Here is a 17,656-nt window from a genome sequence, read left to right on the forward strand (position 1 = left end):
AAATATGACTTAATAGTTGAAGAGATGTGCGTCTTTTCTGAAAGGATAATTTTGTCTTTCAAAAATACCTTGGTGTATTTTAAATTACTTTATTTTGTTATCGTTGAAATAAGTAAATAACTTGTGAGTAAAACTCTATTTTTGAAAGGTTCCGTGAGGAAGACAATACTTCCTCTTAAAGTGCAATTAAACCCCTAAGAAAAAGAGGACAACATAATAAGTAGTTTAAAAATGCAATAGGACGCCAAGTCCGTCTACTGGAGGGTAACAATTTATTGCAGTTTACTTTTCTTTATTTAATTTTCTCCTTTATACACATTAGCACAAAGTTAATACAAAAATAGGTAGTTAAATCTATTTTGATCTTAACATACAATTTATCATTAAAAACATAATTTTGGCTTCACAACAAAAAAATCAAAATTATCTCTTTTTTAATCATTACTAAAGGGCTAAATTAGTTTTTATAATTCAGAGACACACGTTTCTTATGGGATACGAATTAACATAATAACAAAATTGTTAACACTTGTGCTTGTTCTTCTACAAAATAAATTCACCTTTACAAATTACCACGTTTATTACAATCAGATCTTCAATTAAAAAAAATCATAATGAGGTGAAAGTAAATATTGAAAAAATATACATGTCAAAAATATTAATTATAACTTACAATATTTATAGATAAAAAAAAGACAATACGAAACAAAAAAATTTTAAATTGGAAATTGGGAAGCGATTCACTTTTTTAAAGTTTTCTTTTGTTTTTCAATATTCTTGACAGATTACATCTTCACATATACCATCGCAGATTCTTTTAATTGATTTTTGAAGGATCGGTAGCAAGTATGTACGACCAAAAAGCAGTAGCTGGCAAGTGCTGTAAACATTAAGAATAGAACAATAGAATTTATGTATAAGCAACAAAATCATTCCAGTGCCAAACATAGCGGCTGTTAAAGAGCGACTAACTGGCAAAGCAAAATTTGTAAACTATATCTGCCAGAGGGCTTCTAAAATCTTTCGTATAAAACTGGCTATCAGGCAATAGGAGGTTCAAAAAACTTAATTCTATTTGTGCCGGAGGAGTAAGTAACAAGCAACATGGCAGACGAGAGCAAGTTATACAAAGTTAAAGCGTAACGGGATTGCTGAGTCAATCCAGAGGTGGCCCCCAACATCGTTTTTTATGAAAGTTAAAACAAAATCTTTCAGACGTCTAGGAGTGTTATCTAAAGTGGTATAAAGGGGGCGATTAATTAATGAAATAGGATGACTTCTGTCAATAATAAAATCTGGAAAAATGTTTTTCCAAGGATTCTGGAAAGAAGAGATTGGATTCATTTGTGTATCCAGCATCCCATTATTTCAATAAGTCCGGCCTCAATCTAACTTTAAGGGCTTTGGCAAGAGGTTCACAATGAACAATACAAACAAAAGCTGTTCATGGAGACGAAATGTTCAATAATTGTCCATCATCGCTCTCTAATCAAATTTTACTTGTACTTTTAAATTTTCATTTCTTTATATTATATGAGCATTTATACGAATATAAAGTTAAGAGGCGTTAAAATCTGCTGTCGGTGACGATCGGGGCTTTTTCAGTGCACTACCAGCGTCTGAACAGCGTTCTTTCGTACTTAAAAAAATACACAATCTAAGGACAGGCAACTGAATCGCGTCCAAGAACTTGCTTAAGAGTCCAGTGAGGTTATCAATGTGAATCTATCTGTGCTTTGTTAATTTTTCATATAAAATAATTCATATATATTAAAATATATATATATTATATTAAATCTTCAATTCAGAAAAGAAAATTTAGGCAGAAACTTACCAGAATTAATAACTAGACCTAGTGTAATAGCGATTGCTCTGAAAAACTGATGGCCATCGGCACCATCGCTGAACAACTGCACTAGGAACATGAAGATCAAAACGGACCACAATATCAAAGCTGCGAAAAGAAGAATACATCCAACACCTTGGAGGATGAGCCATGGAAACATCAGGTAATGATTTTTCTGTAAATATAAAAATTATTTTTATTTAAATTTCATGGCTAGTTGAATGAAAAATTAAAGAAGCAAGAAATAATTTTCACAAACCCTGTGGACTCCAATGACAAGAAACATGTCTATTAAAAATTTGCAAATTCCAATGGCGAAGAAGAACCAGAAAACAATTTGCACATAGTGTATAACTGAAAACAAATAAATAAAAATTATAATGGAATAGACAATTAATTAGTTAAAATGAATTGAAATTAATTCTAGAATATTAAAAGAAATACCTATTTTTTCTAAAAATTTAAATCTATCTTAAAAAATTAAATCGCTATCTTTTTCAGTTTAATTTTCCGCTTGCATAATTCTCTATTAATTTACCAAAAAAAATCAAAATTGAAGACTTATAACTTATTACTGGACTAATGACCCCGCAATCAATACCAAAAAAAACCCTCAACTGTATCAGTAAAACTACCAAACATATGCGGCTGTATTTTAACAATTTTGTATTTAAATTATGTTGGAAGGGGTTATTAAGTTATTTGTACAATGTCACCCTATTGAATCGAAATGTTTCTATCTGACCCATATCGTATTTTATTTTTGCTTTTTGAACGAAAACAAATTGCTGATCTGTCCTGTGCAGACGAGGTAAATGAAGAATATTAAAGTGAACTCATACTTGTTATATTCTGTATCAATTACAAACTTAAATCGAGCAAAGTTAGTGAAAGAATATTTGAATTTATATTTGCAAGATTCGACTAAAATTTATCTTAAACTTTTTTGACCTTTTTTTGTCTTCATTTCGTGATTGTTTAAGCTGGTTATGACTGTAAGTGTGATCGATTAACAGGAATATCTCTTTTGTGAGGTTCCAGAAAGTAGTTTATGTTTGAGTGTGTATCCGCGAACTTGAGCTCAAAAAGGGAAAATTGCTAATAAAAAAAAAATTTAGAAAGAAGTCCTAACTTTATATTTCGTTTAGGCACTACTATTGGACCTGTTGTACAGTTAACTACAAATCCTTCAACCGATAAATAATAAATAAAAAAAATCAATTTTTGTGAAAAGAGGGGATACTACATCTATAGTTTATAAAACACCGCATTAAGAAAAAATAAAACAAATAAATTAAATGACAGTTTGACTTTTGATGTTACGTTTAAATTTTGTTTTAATTGTTTACTATTAAATTTTTACCTGTCTTGATATCTTCTTTGTCTAATTTTTCAGACTCAGGATAATTTCCCAATCTTTCAATCATAGATGCTTGTTGGGCTTCTGATATTTGGGAAAATTCTGCTGCATAGGCGGTAAGTGAAAAAAGCACAAATACAGAATTTATCTAAAACAAACGTTAAATTGTAATAAAAATAATAAAATTTAAAAATAATATATTTAAAGACAATTTACCAAACAAAGCCATCCGATGATTGCTGCCCCAGTTTGAATGGTCATACATCCCAGAAATTTATTCAACATTGGAAATCGCATTTTGTATTTAAGTAATCTGAAACATTTAATAAATAATTGTAGAGACCCAAAATTTTATATTAGGCCAAATAAACTAAAAACTGGACATTCAAAATTAAAAATTGTTTTCAACTATCAAAAGCATGATTATCTTCTACTCGTCCCGTTTGGAACCTGAGAAAGAACAGAACCAAAATTATTTCCAACTCTATTTTTTTAGGAAAAACATTTTATTTTTCTGAAAGGGTGTTTCAAATTTCAATCAACCTTCAGAAGGTTCGTTAATGTAGCAAAATTGAAATCCTCTTCTAAAGGTTCAGTTGCTTTCTGTACTAGAGCCACAACCAACACTCACACACAAAAAATTGTTTAAGGTAGGTTTTAAGAACCTTGGTACAAGAATTGTTTTGATGATATTAGGCTAGCCAATCTTTTTATGGAATGGTGATATGTGAATACAAGCCTCTGTGGACTGTTACTCCAAAAGTTGAATTGACAAGATTTTTTTTCTGAAATTGGATCACACTTAAAGGTGAGTGAATATATTAACCCATTCAAACCTCATTTAAATATATATATTTATATATATATATTTATATAGAATCACAGATGAAAAGTTTTGCTAGCTCATTAGACATATTTAAAGTGTATATACGTGTTTGTTTGTGTGGTAAAGCTAATTTTAGGTACCAAAAATTCATACTTGTTTTTCTGAAATGAATTTTATCAAGATTCTATTATAAGGGTCTGTGTAGTTGACCAAGTTCAAAGAGACCCGATGTAAATCGCAAAAAACTGACCGTAATGCCAGGCAACACCTCATTTGCGGTCTTAAGAATTTCCGTTATAGATTTTAGACCACCATTTTCCGCATTAGAATCACATAATACTGAATTAGTGTTTCAGAGAAGAGAACCCCTTGTTCAAAACCTCATGAAAATAATTTTCTCAAAAAATATTTTAATAGGAAACCTGTCATACACGTTTACCAAATTCTAAAAAGCACTTTTTTGGGTTCAAGGGATAACAAGTATATCCCGTGAATACTTTTAAATACTTTTAAGGAAGTTACCTTGGGTAAATGCCACTTTCAACTGTTTTATTTATTGGGATTTCTTGTTATCCAATGCGAAAAAGAGGAGGGAGGTATTACCGGATGATGGTGTGCATCATATATTGTTCAAGGACAGGTTTGTCCACTGTTTCACAATGATTGTACTGCACCAACACATCTGGCAACAACTACGTTTCTGCTTATCTTTTACATAGTTTAAACCGGCTCATTCTGTAATAATAAACTTATATTGTATCGACGTAGAGACGCTTTCCCACATTCTAATTACAATTATTAATTCACGATTAACTGAACAAAAACAAGCCAATATCATAATGTTGGATTTTTCTAAAAACATCATATTGGGCGCTAATGACCTCAGCAGTCGATGCGCCAAAAAAAAAAAAAAAAAAAAAAAAAACATATTGGACGGATTTTACGGACAAATTATTCATTTTACCTTGAAGAATGCTGATCCGCCAGGGAATCTGCCGTTATGGTTTTGTGCAATGTTAAAACGTAAATTTAATAATCATTCATCAGTATGGATTGTAAGCTTTCTTAAACCTTCGAGAAACAGTTAATACCTGGGTACCAGAAAAGTCAGCGTGTTTCGTTTTAATTATTAACCGCACTGTTTACTATATTAGCTAGAAGTTTGTTAAAACTGTTGTTTTGGTGAAAAGATAAGTGCTATTTAATAAATAGCAGTTTTGAATCGAGGAATTCAGACGATTTCGCATCCCAATCACAAAAGCCTACATAATCAAGTGAAATGAAAGGCTACGCTTTTACACGGCGGTCCAGATCTAATTAAAAAAAATTGATAGGGAGGAGATATGAGCCTAGAAGAAAGCTTGCTTCAAATTTCTCTAACCCCGGATTCGTCACTTCAGATGAAGGGATCCTCATAACAGCGCCAGAAATTTTTTTTTGAGGGACTCACATCAGTTTACTCCAATCAACCCTATAGAAACCTTTCTTATCTACTGATGATTGCCTTTCGTCTCACGAAGTATTACAGCGAAAAATGGATTTATTTTGAAAATAACTAAAAAAAATAACTTATTAGGTCAGCCCGACGCGTTGGAAACCTCTTACGAAGAGAAAGATAGAGAAGGAAGTCACGCTGTGAGTGGATCTAATTGAGATCTTTATTCAGTCTGCACAGGTTCCTGACGGTTTATATCCATCCTCTGCTACTAGAAAACGCCTAAACTGTAATAACTGTTTAGGTAATTTGGAAAAAAATATTCTTTCAAGAAGGCAACGCAAAGACGCAACATGTTACGTCAAAGATTTCATTTTGAGCTTCTCTCTCCTATCCAGCTTGCAACCCGGAACTGGCAATTCCTGATTGCTATCTCTGATGCTCTAGGTCCCATATTTGCGCGGTGACAATTTTTCAAATATCGAGCAGGTTGTTTGAGATTTGGATTTGATCGCAGGGATATTAGAAATTTCGCCTCAAAGATAGTAAACTCGTAGAAGGAATTGACTACTTTCTTATTCAGAGATCTTGGCATCCATGAATATTCGAGACAAACGAAACTTTCTTACACTGATATTCCCTGTACTCACGCATTATATATTATCGTAGAGACAATTGATTTGAACAACTATTTGGGCTGAACGAAACCACAGCCAAACCTTTTGCTCATTTCTTTCTTACACAAACACACTCATTAGACACTTTACAGTACAACTTTTAGTCCTAAGTGGATTTGCTTTTATCTTCATCTGTAGAATGTTACAATAAGTCTTGATATGGAAGTTCAAACTAAGTCAATTCGCTTAAACCAAGTGGCTAAATTCTGATTTATTATAAAAAATGCATTTTTTTTTATTTTACAGTTAAACATTGTTTAAACCTTACATATATTACAAATAAATATGTTTTACTTCATGTAGAGACCGAGAAAGTAAAATTTGTTTATTAAGGTGTAATAAATTTTTGTATTGGATGAATGGAAGTGTTAACTTCAAAGCGAATTTCTGTAAGCTTTATAAAGAAATTTCAAAGACAGGAATCCCTTTTTTTTTAATCGAATCAAATTTTTCATCGAAGGTGCTCATTCCGAAAAGTTTCCTTATTCTACTGTTACTGTACCAATTATATTTAGTTAGAGATCTAAAAAAACTTTTGACTGACCTTTTTCAACCTTTCTAAACTTTCAGTATTTACCATAGAAGTAGTGGATATAAGTAGTTATTATTCTCTAATAAAGAAATATGAAGTTTGATTCTAGGTTTATATATATAAATTATATATTATTGTTACGTACATTCAGTAGAAACCTTTAAAAATAAACGCGAGAACAGCTTGAGTTGCTCGACCGTAAAGTAACAACTACTGTTCCATGACCATTCCTTTATCAAAATTTCTACTCTTAGAAACTCGATTCTATTAATAAGAAATAAAATAATGCTACTGGTCGATGTTTGTGACAAAAAAAAAAAAGAAGATCTACAGGAATCGAGGATAGATCGATCATAATTTTATTGTTTAACAATATTAGAAAAAGAAAATCGATAATTCACAAATGATTTTTGCACATTATTAATCTTTTTTTAATTTATTTTTTCGTCTTGAAACTAAAATAACGCTATCAGTCTTTTTTTACTTATGAGAATAATTAATTTATAGTTTAATTAATTGTATTCATATGTTTTGAATTAATACTTCCACCGGCATTTCTTTCAGGAATCTATTTCAATTTCGAAGAAATATAGTCTGCTATTAATTGAGGGAATATTGCCACCACCGGCACTACTTTGCCTCATACATCTTATTTCCCATGTCCTCAAAGTAAATGCTAATTATAAAGAACATGGTCTTTCAGTCTCAAAAGAACTGAATCATTTATTGCTGAAAATCTTTATTTCCTTATATTTTAAAATTAAATATGGGCCAACTCAGTAAGAGCTTTACACCTACCTACTACACGTGATACATATTCATAAAGGAAGTTCAGTTTTTGGTTTCAATCTTCTTGAAGCTGTAGGCTCGCCAAGGTGGTAATGGTGACCATGAAGTGTGTGTGTGTGTGTGTGTGTGTGTGTGTGAAGGGTAAGGAAGAAGTTTCTATCAGTTTGGTCAAGTGAGTGTAAATGGCTTGAATGTCAAGTTATCTGTGAAGTTGTGCGTTCTAGTGCAATTAGTAGTACTTTAATTTGAAAAGTCTATTTTCTTTTCGTCAATATGTTGCTAGACTGAGTAGGCGTATCTGAAAAGAAAACTAAGGAGCATCTTGCAGAGCAGTAATGTTTGAAACGAGTTTCTGTTAATTAATTAAAACTGTCCGGTAAGACAGTTGTATAAGGGTTGATTAGGTATAGCTTTATATGTTTCATTTGAGTGTATCTTGTTAAAGTTTGTGTTGATACGCAGTCTCCAGGTATCATGGATTACACCAAGGTAGCACACTCCTTGATCTTTTTGTTTCCATGGAATTTCTTAGTTGCTGAGTTTTAATAGACGTAGGTTCCGGAATATACGAAAATCTGATAATTACTGTTAGAGTTAAATTTCTAAAAAGTATACCTTGCCATGCATTGAGAGCTTATTGCAGTTCCACCGAGCTGCGCTAGTATGCTGTTCGACTTCCTAATCACTATCATAGGTTTAAAAAATAAACGATAATTTTACTTTATAGATATTTTTTTAAGAATGGGAATAAATTCTTGATTTCAAAATAAGCTTGTCAAGTGATAATTTTCCACTCTATTTTGAAAAGAAAATACATAGATTAATCTCGGTAATTGTGGCTTTAATAGCTTTTACAGAATATTTCCTATTAGAAAGCTAATTTTATTTTATTTTATAAAAAACAAAGAACATTTTAATTAGATTAAACTTAGAAAGAGTTTTATCTATTTATACTGATAATCAAATACAAGTTAACAATCTGCAAGTTGATGACGAGTTCGTTAATTGAGAAGCTAAAAATAAATCTCTTTAAAGGATAGATTAGTTTTGGGCTGGAACTGTGACAAGGCATCTTTCACCTACTTATTGCTTAATATTGTTTAAGTTTATGTGAACATTTAATGTCATATACCATTTTTTGTCTATAATTTATTATTTTTTCGTAGGCAATTTTATTTTTTACTGTTATTTATTAAATTAATTATTATTATTTTGCTGAGAATATTCTATTTTTATCATTGGAATCGGCTAATTATTAGTAATTAATACGATCTAAATAGCATTATTTGATGGAATTTCAATTTTAAGCTTTCAAAGACTAGATGGCACTTTTAAGTGTTTTTTACAGTTCGCACACTCAAGTAGTTAGCCCGTGTACTTAAAATATTCTGAAAAAACAAGTTTAGATTAAAAGTCAAGCTTATTCAAGTGAAAATAGTATTTGTTATTGTAAACAAAAAGTAAACAAAAAAGTAGTGTGCGAGGTAATAAGGAATAATTGAAAACCATTCGGAAGGCGCACTATCTATTAAAGGATTTTCATAGAAGGCATGTTTTATTTGTTGGTGAAATATAAAGTAAAAAATAATCGCTTATTTTCTTCGGGCGGAGTCTAATCTCCAAGTACTAATTTAGCTGTCTTGGAAGCACGTAATTTACTACTGAGATTCAATCTGAGGATCTCCCATTTACAAATTAATGCTTAATAACCACTACTCCTAAGGTATTATTGGGTAAGGCACGACAAATGCTTTGCTATAAGGAATTAGACAGTAGTTCAGCGTTGTAGTTTATCTGCTTTGAAGTTTTCAAAGGAAAGAAAGATAGTCGTGAATGTGATTTATACAAGATTTTTCTTTAATTAAATAAAGAAATCCAGGAAATGTGTGCTGTGTGATTGTCTGCGATGTGAGAACATTTGCAAAACACAAACTTTCGTGATAAGAAGTCTGGAATAGTTATTTATTTCCATAGGCCATTTATGTTATCCTTATCCTTATTTTATATATGTATATATATGTTGATCCCATCGCAATAGTTTCACCTAGACCAGAAAATAAAAATGATAATAAGAGAAAATAAAAATGATAATAAATATCATTTTCTGTTGATTTGCCCATCATTTAGATCTGCAAGAAACAAATATTTATTTGAATTTATTAAAACTGAGCATGATAACGAGTAAAAGTTTACATAATTTATTAGTTAATGATAGCTTTACTAAATTTAATAACTTGTACTATTATGTTGTATCTGCACTAAAAAGTTGAGAGAAGTTTTTTATTTTTTATTCTAAATTTTGGTTCTTTTAGTCGTCTTATTTTGTCATTAGATCAGTTATCTTTTTATAGATGTAGAAAAATTAAATGTATACTTTTTGGATGTGTAATTACTAAGGAACGGATTTTTATGTATTTAAAAATGCCAAATATTTAATTAAAATATGCATTTATTTTCATCAATTATGTGGAAAATATGTGATTTTCTTAAAATATTTAAGTAAAATGGACATTTTTTTTATGAAAATGGATTTTTTTTTTTGGGGGGGGGCAAGTTATAATTATTTATACAAGAAAAGAACATTTTTACAATTATAAATAAGTTTGTGGAAAGGGATATCTGCTCTAACCAAAGCCCGACACAGATCTGTACTCAGAGTAGACTTATTTGATGATGGAGATGTAAGGAAGGCTTGATAGGACGTCCTCTCTTTCTTTCTGTTTTTATTCTCTATGTGCGATCCGGTGGCAATATGTTGGGTGACTTGGAAACGTTGAGAGCAAGAAACGCGCTTGTCACAAGCTGTGCAGTACAAAATGTCTCCATCACTTCGAAAAAGTTCTGCTGGAAACTCGCGAAGATATTTAGCAACCAGTTGTTTGTTTGAGGCCGATGTTCGTGGCATTTCACCCAAAAAAGAATACACTAAGTGACCGAACGAAATGAATTGGACACTTCAACGAACGAGCTGAAAGAACAGACAACGTCAGACAATTTCAAAGAACTAAAAAGGGCCCGTCACTGTTTAGCAGCATTCTGTGTAAATTACAATAACCATTGTACGCACTGTGATTCACAGCCCTACAGTCTGTGGTTCACATTTCCTGTCAACCACCTCCCAATGATGAAAATATGACCAAAATGAAAAATATGAAAAAATATGTACATATTTTGATTAAATATGTAGAAATATTTATTTATTTTAATCAAATATGTATAAATATGCGATAACATCCAAATATGTGGAAATATGTGAAATAAAAGTAGACTAAAACGGCTTAAAAAGTGTCAGTATGAATACTTCTAGTTGAAAAACGTCTGTAAATTGCCTAGAAAAAAATATGTAAATACATACGAATCCGTTCCCTAGTAATTACATTGTACTTAATTTAATTTTTGTTAACAATACTCTATTAGTACAGGGTAATACCCTGAAAACAAATGTAAACTATACTACTACTACTAAAATTTATAATAAATAATTAAAAAAAAAAAAATTGCTATAGAAATGTAGTCATCTTAATCTGGCAATGTAAGTTTCAATTCATACATAAGATATTTAAAAAAATTAACCGAAGCTAGTTTAGTAGTAGTTGTATGAGTTATTAGTTATGTTCTTATATCACCACACTATTTTCAGCCTTATCTGAAAACTCCATTATCGCAAAAAATACATACTAGTGTTTATGAGTTTTACTTACTTTCGTCATAGAACCTTTTTTTAGATTCAATTTTACAAGAAGCCATAAGTCTGTAATATATACATCTATCTTTTAATGAAAAGTAATGACTGTTACTTTCAGAGTTCAATGTACTAATTTTTATTGATCATATATTAAGTGTGGTGAGTTTCAGTGTATCTCTCTCAAAAGGTACTTCTCAAGAAACTTAATGTATAATAATAACAATAATACAATATTTTTTTAATGTTATAATAATATTTTATCGTACATTTCCGGTGAAGAATAATAAAGTCACAGGAAAAAAGTCTTAACTCATGATGGCCGGTAAAAATGTCCCATAAAATATTAATTATACAGAATATAGTATTTGTATTAGGCGTAAATGCGACTAGAAAGGATGTAGTTCTTGGCTAATTCCATACACAATCATGGAACGAGAACATGAATCACTTTTCACTTCTAATCCTGATAAGAGGGACTTCATGGCGTACACAAACTTGATGGTTGGAAAAAACAGGAAAAAAAAATTTAATTTTAAGTGTAATTTCCAGATATTTAAAAAAAGACGTAGAAACAGTGTTAATATATGTTTTGACTATTTCCCTTATTTTTTTATTTTTTACACTTCTTTACCTTCCCCTTAAGTACTTAAATTCACATGTTCTTATTGTTCAAGTTTAGATGGATAACCCCAACAAGGAAATGAGCTGTTCAACAAGAACGAAGAGGCAACGCCGACGGATTCTCACATGTTCTAGCCCACATGGGGTCTTGTCTGTTATTTGCATACACATGTGCGAACAGTTTTTTAATGGCCGCTATAAATAGTATTTCACTAATATACAAATGGTCTATGATTCAGTCAATAGCTATATGAAAGAAAACAAAATTAAAACACTGCTTTAGTGTCTAAGTTATTACGAGCAATATAATACGATAATACTTGACATACGAAAAGTCTAGCAATTATATGACAAAAAAAATTAGTATGAAGATAAAAACCAACACTGTTAGTATCAAGGAAAAAATGTATCTGTGGTTTTTGATTAAAATTAAAATGAAAAATTAAAATTTATACATAGATTTTATCCGTCATAACACGCGTATTATTTCTGACTGGTTCTGGACTTTTATTAATGTTATAGAGTTTGAATTCTACTTAAAAAGTTATATTAAACCCTAAAACATGCCAACTGCTTCCAAACTAAAATTCGATGAAAAATTAAAAAACTTGATCAAACATGCAATGTAAATTACATCTCAAACTTTAGAGAGAAATAAAATAACTTAAGTAAAGAAGAAACAAGGTTAACAATATAAACAGGACATGCAGAAGATAAAGCTGCTGTTGGGAATAAGATTAATGAAAACAAAGAAAATAGATAATGGCTCTCACATGATAAGAAAATATGCTAGTTTCAGTGATAATCTTTTGCAAATATTAAAAAAATAATAAATCCTTATTAAAACTGTCCGGTAGGACAGTTGTATAAGGGTTGACCATCAAAAACTGCACGAAAAAGCGTAACGTTGAAAAACACCCAACTTTGACAATTTTTTTCTCTTTTTCTATAAAAGATAAAATTCCCAAATTTTCTTTAAATCTTACTCCAAACCCTCCTTTATAACTGTAATTTTTTTGCAACCACCCAGATCTAATAGGTTTTGAGAAAAAAGTTGCCGAAAATGAGCAAAAACGGCTTTTTCAAAAAATGTTCTTGTTCTTGTTCTTCTTGTTGTTGTTCTTCTTGTTGTTGTTCTTCTTGTTCTTCTTGTTGTTACCTTTTTTGTAAACAACGTAGCGCCTAAACGCGAGAACCGATTTTCATGAATGAGGTGTCATTCGATTCGGAATTTTATGTAGATGTGCCTTTTGGGGGTCTCGGCGCTGTACATCGAATGGGAGAGGAGTTAGCCCCCTTTATGTAAGGCCCCCTCCAAAATTATTATTACTAATTACTCTGTAAATCTTGTCCCGAATTTGATAAAATTTGGTAGGATGATAGGATTAGGGCTCCCCTACGTAACAATAAAGCGACGATCTGCTCTTACACTTGTTAAGGGGAAGTATAGCAATCATTTCAAATTATCGACATGTGAACCGATTTTCATGAATGGTCATTCGAATCGAAATTTTGTACAGATTTTCACTTTAAAATTCTCGACGCTTTGCCTCATAAGGAGGGGAGTTTGCCCCACCCAAATAAGGCCCTTTCTAAAACTATTATTACCAATATTTCTACAAAGCTTAGTCCGATTTTGATAAAATTTAGCACGAAGAAATGATTAAAGTTCCTCTACGTGGCTGTGAAGTGCCATCATGCTGTTACACCTACTAAGAGGAAGTACTACAATCGTTAAAATTAACAGTGAGTGAACCGATTTACATCAATGAATTGTCGTTCGATTCAAAATCTTTGCGTTTTAGGGAGAAGTACTGTTTTTCTTGCTCCTCTTAAAAGGAAGTACTGAAATCGCAGTTTTATTTTGTTACTTAAGTACAAATACCTTCCTATTTTATTCAAAACGCTTTCTCAAAAAAAATTGTTATTGAGGATGGTTTGGGGACCGCAACTATAATCATTATTTAAAAAGATCTCTCCAGTGGTAGTTAGGTTCCGATTTAACACCTTATCAGGTTATAATGATAGAATTGCTTATCCCAAATTTTAAAAAAATCTGTAAAGCAGATATATAACTTTGCAAAATAGACAAAAAGAAAAATCTATCCAAAAGTTACAAAAATCTCCTTAACAAAAACTTACAGTTTAAAAAGTTAAGTATAAGGGTTGATTAAACGCCAAAAGGTACACAAATCAGCGAGTACCCAACATTTCATTAATACTTCATTAATAGTTAAGTAATTCTACTGCATTAATTTTCATTAATAAGTTATTTTTTAGAATTTATTAGATGTCACAGACCCTTATGCTGGCCACTTCATTTATAATATTTTTTTGTTATAATTATGATAAATCACATATATATATACGTACATGCATGTTAAAGTAGAAAAAGACAAAGTTAGAGTAGGCTACTGCCTTGAATTCGTCTTACCGAAATATTCGTGAGCACAAATAATACACAGATAATAACAAGTAGATTATTCAACAACAATTATTCATTTCTCAATTGTAATTTAATTTAGTCCCCCTAATTTTACTTATAGTAAAATCCTGGAATAATTAGCTGTCCTAAAAATATGCATATCTTATTTACTTTATATTACATATATACAACATTGTGGTATGAATACCTAGATTGAGAATGTAATTGAAGAAAACTATATTATTTGCGATAAAGCCAGATAATTATTACCTATTATTATAAACGTTTGACTACTTCATAAAATAACAATTACTTTAATCGAAGAATGAACTTAAACCGACGATTTTTATTTAAAAATAAAAATAAATAAATAAAATAAAATCATTAATGTAAGTTTTTTATAAAAAAAAGTTTTGAATTTTTTAGCCTCATATTTTTTTTTCTTTTTAACCTGTAATTAATAGTTTGATTATTATAAATAACTAGATATTACAGTCAATCTACAGTGCTACTTGAACATATATTTTGTAGACGAAAATGGCCAGCATAAGGGTCTGTGACATCTAATAAATTCTAAAAAATAACTTATTAATGAAAATTAATGCAGTAGAATTACTTAACTATTAATGAAGTATTAATGAAATGTTGGGTACTCGCTGATTTGTGTACCTTTTGGCGTTTAATCAACCCTTATACTTAACTTTTTAAACTGTAAGTTTTTGTTAAGGATATTATTTAGCCTCTTTTACTCCAACACGTTACTTTCTAAATTTATAGTACTTATTTTCCACTGTATCGCATAACTTGATAAAATATGCTGAATATAGGAATCACTAGAGGGGGCAGACCAACGAACTTAAATGCTTCATAAGTTTTGCTCTAAAATAAAACAAAAAATTCCTATAAGTGGATTCAGGAGTTATTTTATTATTTAATTAAATTTTGAAAATTTTGTTAACAATTAAGTAATGCAGAGTTTTTAGCCATATTGTTTACTTGGTTTGCAATGATTAAACTAAAAATTTACATTTTCTTTTTTTATACAGGGTGATCCATTTAAAACGCACCAATCGCTAATAACTTTTTATGACAGCGGAATTTCGAAAAAATCCACGAAGTAAACTATATGTTTTTTTTGGGTCTAGTTTTCAAATTTTTTACCCCCGATGCTGTATCTTTATTTTTGGCAGAGTTACGGCCAAAAACCCGATTGGAGTTTCATAAGGACCACTGGTTTTGACAATGATTATGTAAACTACATAAAAAACTTTGGAAAATGACGTTGACCCCGTTTCGATATCCCTAATATTTGTCGAGATATTTAAGATCAAAATTACTATTGTATCAACTCGTGAACGGATTTCAATATTGATTTTCCACCAGAAATACACGTTTTGGGAGGTCCTTTGACTGCAAAAAATGTTATTTTTGACGCAAATAACGAAAACAATAATAATTAAAGATTTTAAAAATCTAATATAATGTAATGGTTATGGGTGAGTTAGAATAAATTTGTTTTATCATCAAATAAAAGCAACCAACACATCATTTTAATGCACCCAGTGTGCAAGACTTCATGACCTATGATTACGGTAAGAATATCTTGCCAGGGAGGGGCGGATGTTGCTCTAGTGGTCAAGAGCGTGGCTTTGTAAGTGAGAGATCACCAGTTCGAATCCCGCGTATGCAGTTATTCACAATACTTAATACATCATAATACTTTTTTTAATAAAATGTAGTCACACGAGGGATACGAACTGGGGATCTCCCACTTACAAAGTCACGCTCTTGACCACTAGACCAACACCCTAGCAAGAGATTCTTACCCTAATCATAGGTCATGAAGTCTTGCACACTGGGTACATAAAAATGATTTGATGGGTGCTTTTATTTGATGATAAAACAAATTTATCATGATTCTCCCAATACCATTAAATTACATTTCATATTTTAAGATCTTCAATTATTATTATTTTTGTTCTTTGCGCCCCAAATAACATTTTTTACAGTCAAAGGACCTCCCAAAACGTGTATTTCTGGTGGAAAATTCATATCGAAAACCGTTCACGAATAGATAAAATTGTAACTTTGATCTTAAATATCTCGACTAATATTAGGGAGATCGAAACGGGGTTAACGTCATTTTCCACAGTTTTTTATGTAGTTTACATAATCATTATCAAAACTAGTGGTCCTTATGAAACTCTAATCGGGTTTTTGGCCGTAACTCCACCAAAAATAAAGATACAGCATCGGGAGTAAAAAATTTGAAAACTAGACCCAAAAAAACATATAGTTTACTCCGTGGATTTTTTCGAAATTTCCCTTTCCTAAAAAGTTATTAGCGATTGGTGCGTTTTAAATAGATCACCCTGTATACGAGGTGTGTTCAAAAAGTAACGGGAATTTTCGTTTTTTGAAAAAAATATTTATTTATTCATCTACATTAATATTGTCGCCTTCAAAGTAGTCCCCTTCGCATACAATACACTTGTGCCAGCGCTTTTTCCAATCCTCGAAACACTTCTGAAACTCGATCTTTGTGATAGCTTTCAGCTCTTTCAGCGATTCGCTTTTAATGTCATCTATGCTTGTAAAACAACGGCCTTTTAATGTTCTCTTTATGTTTGGAAATAGAAAAAAGTCACATGGAGCCATGTCTGGCGAATATGGAGGCTGGGGCATCGTTAAAGTTTTGTTTTTGGCCAAAAATTCACGAACAAGCAATGAAGTGTGAGCAGGTGCATTATCGTGGTGCAAAATCCATGAATTGTTTTGCCACAAATCCGGGCGTTTTTTTCGGATTGCTTCACGCAAACGGCGTTGAACTTGTAGGTAGTACTCCTTATTGCTTGTTTGACCTTGTGGCAAGAATTCATGATGCACTATGCCATTAAAATCGAAGAACACAGTGAGCATAACCTTCACATTCGACCGCACTTGTCGAGCCTTTTTCGGTCTTGGCGATCCAGAATGCCTCCACTGGGACGATTGAGCCTTAGTTTCGACATCATATCCGTAAACCCATGTTTCGTCACCTGTTATAACACGTTTCAGTAGATCCGCATCGTTGACGACTTCATTGAGTGACTCTTGAGCAACTTCCATTCTCCGCTGTTTTTGTTCGAAATTCAACAATTTTGGAACAAATTTTGCTGCCACACGTTTCATACCCAAAACATCCGAAAAAATTTCATGGCATGAGCCAATTGATATGGCAACATCATCAGCGACTTCTCTGATTGTGATTCGGCGATCGTTCATAACCATTTCTTTCACTTTTTTCACGTTTTCATCGGTTGTTGATGTGCTTGGACGTCCAGGTCGTTCGTCATCTTCAACGTTTTCGCGGCCATCTTGGAAACGCTTATACCACTCGTAAATCCTTGTTTTACTCATAGCAGACTCACCATATGCCTTTATTAACATTTCACACACTTTATTACACTTTATTTCATTT

The 17,656-nt window shown here is 31.4% G+C and overlaps 1 protein-coding gene across 5 annotated transcripts in view; it reads right to left on the minus strand.

Annotated features, from left to right (window-relative positions):
* Positions 1-265: 265 nt before the first annotated feature.
* The window catches only part of LOC141458085 (uncharacterized), a 33,003-nt gene continuing 15,612 nt past the window's right edge, over positions 266-17,656 (minus strand). For 3 of the 5 annotated variants that reach the window (XM_074135648.1, XM_074135668.1, XM_074135657.1), the window contains exons 2-6: positions 3,423-3,519; positions 3,210-3,354; positions 2,106-2,200; positions 1,835-2,021; positions 266-880 (exon numbers count right to left, since the gene is read on the minus strand). In XM_074135648.1, coding sequence (XP_073991749.1) covers positions 786-880; positions 1,835-2,021; positions 2,106-2,200; positions 3,210-3,354; positions 3,423-3,503 — 603 coding nt within the window. In that variant the 5' untranslated portion in view covers positions 3,504-3,519 and the 3' untranslated portion in view covers positions 266-785. Of the gene's footprint in view, positions 881-1,834; positions 2,022-2,105; positions 2,201-3,209; positions 3,355-3,422; positions 3,520-4,185; positions 4,516-4,554; positions 4,763-17,656 lie in introns of those variants that run through there. The other 2 variants (XM_074135660.1, XM_074135679.1) reach the window with 2 other exon arrangements.

Source organism: Rhodnius prolixus, unplaced genomic scaffold, assembly GCF_049639745.1.
Source record: "Rhodnius prolixus isolate KJV_2025 unplaced genomic scaffold, Rpr scaffold_1, whole genome shotgun sequence".
NCBI classification, from domain to species: domain Eukaryota; kingdom Metazoa; phylum Arthropoda; class Insecta; order Hemiptera; family Reduviidae; genus Rhodnius; species Rhodnius prolixus.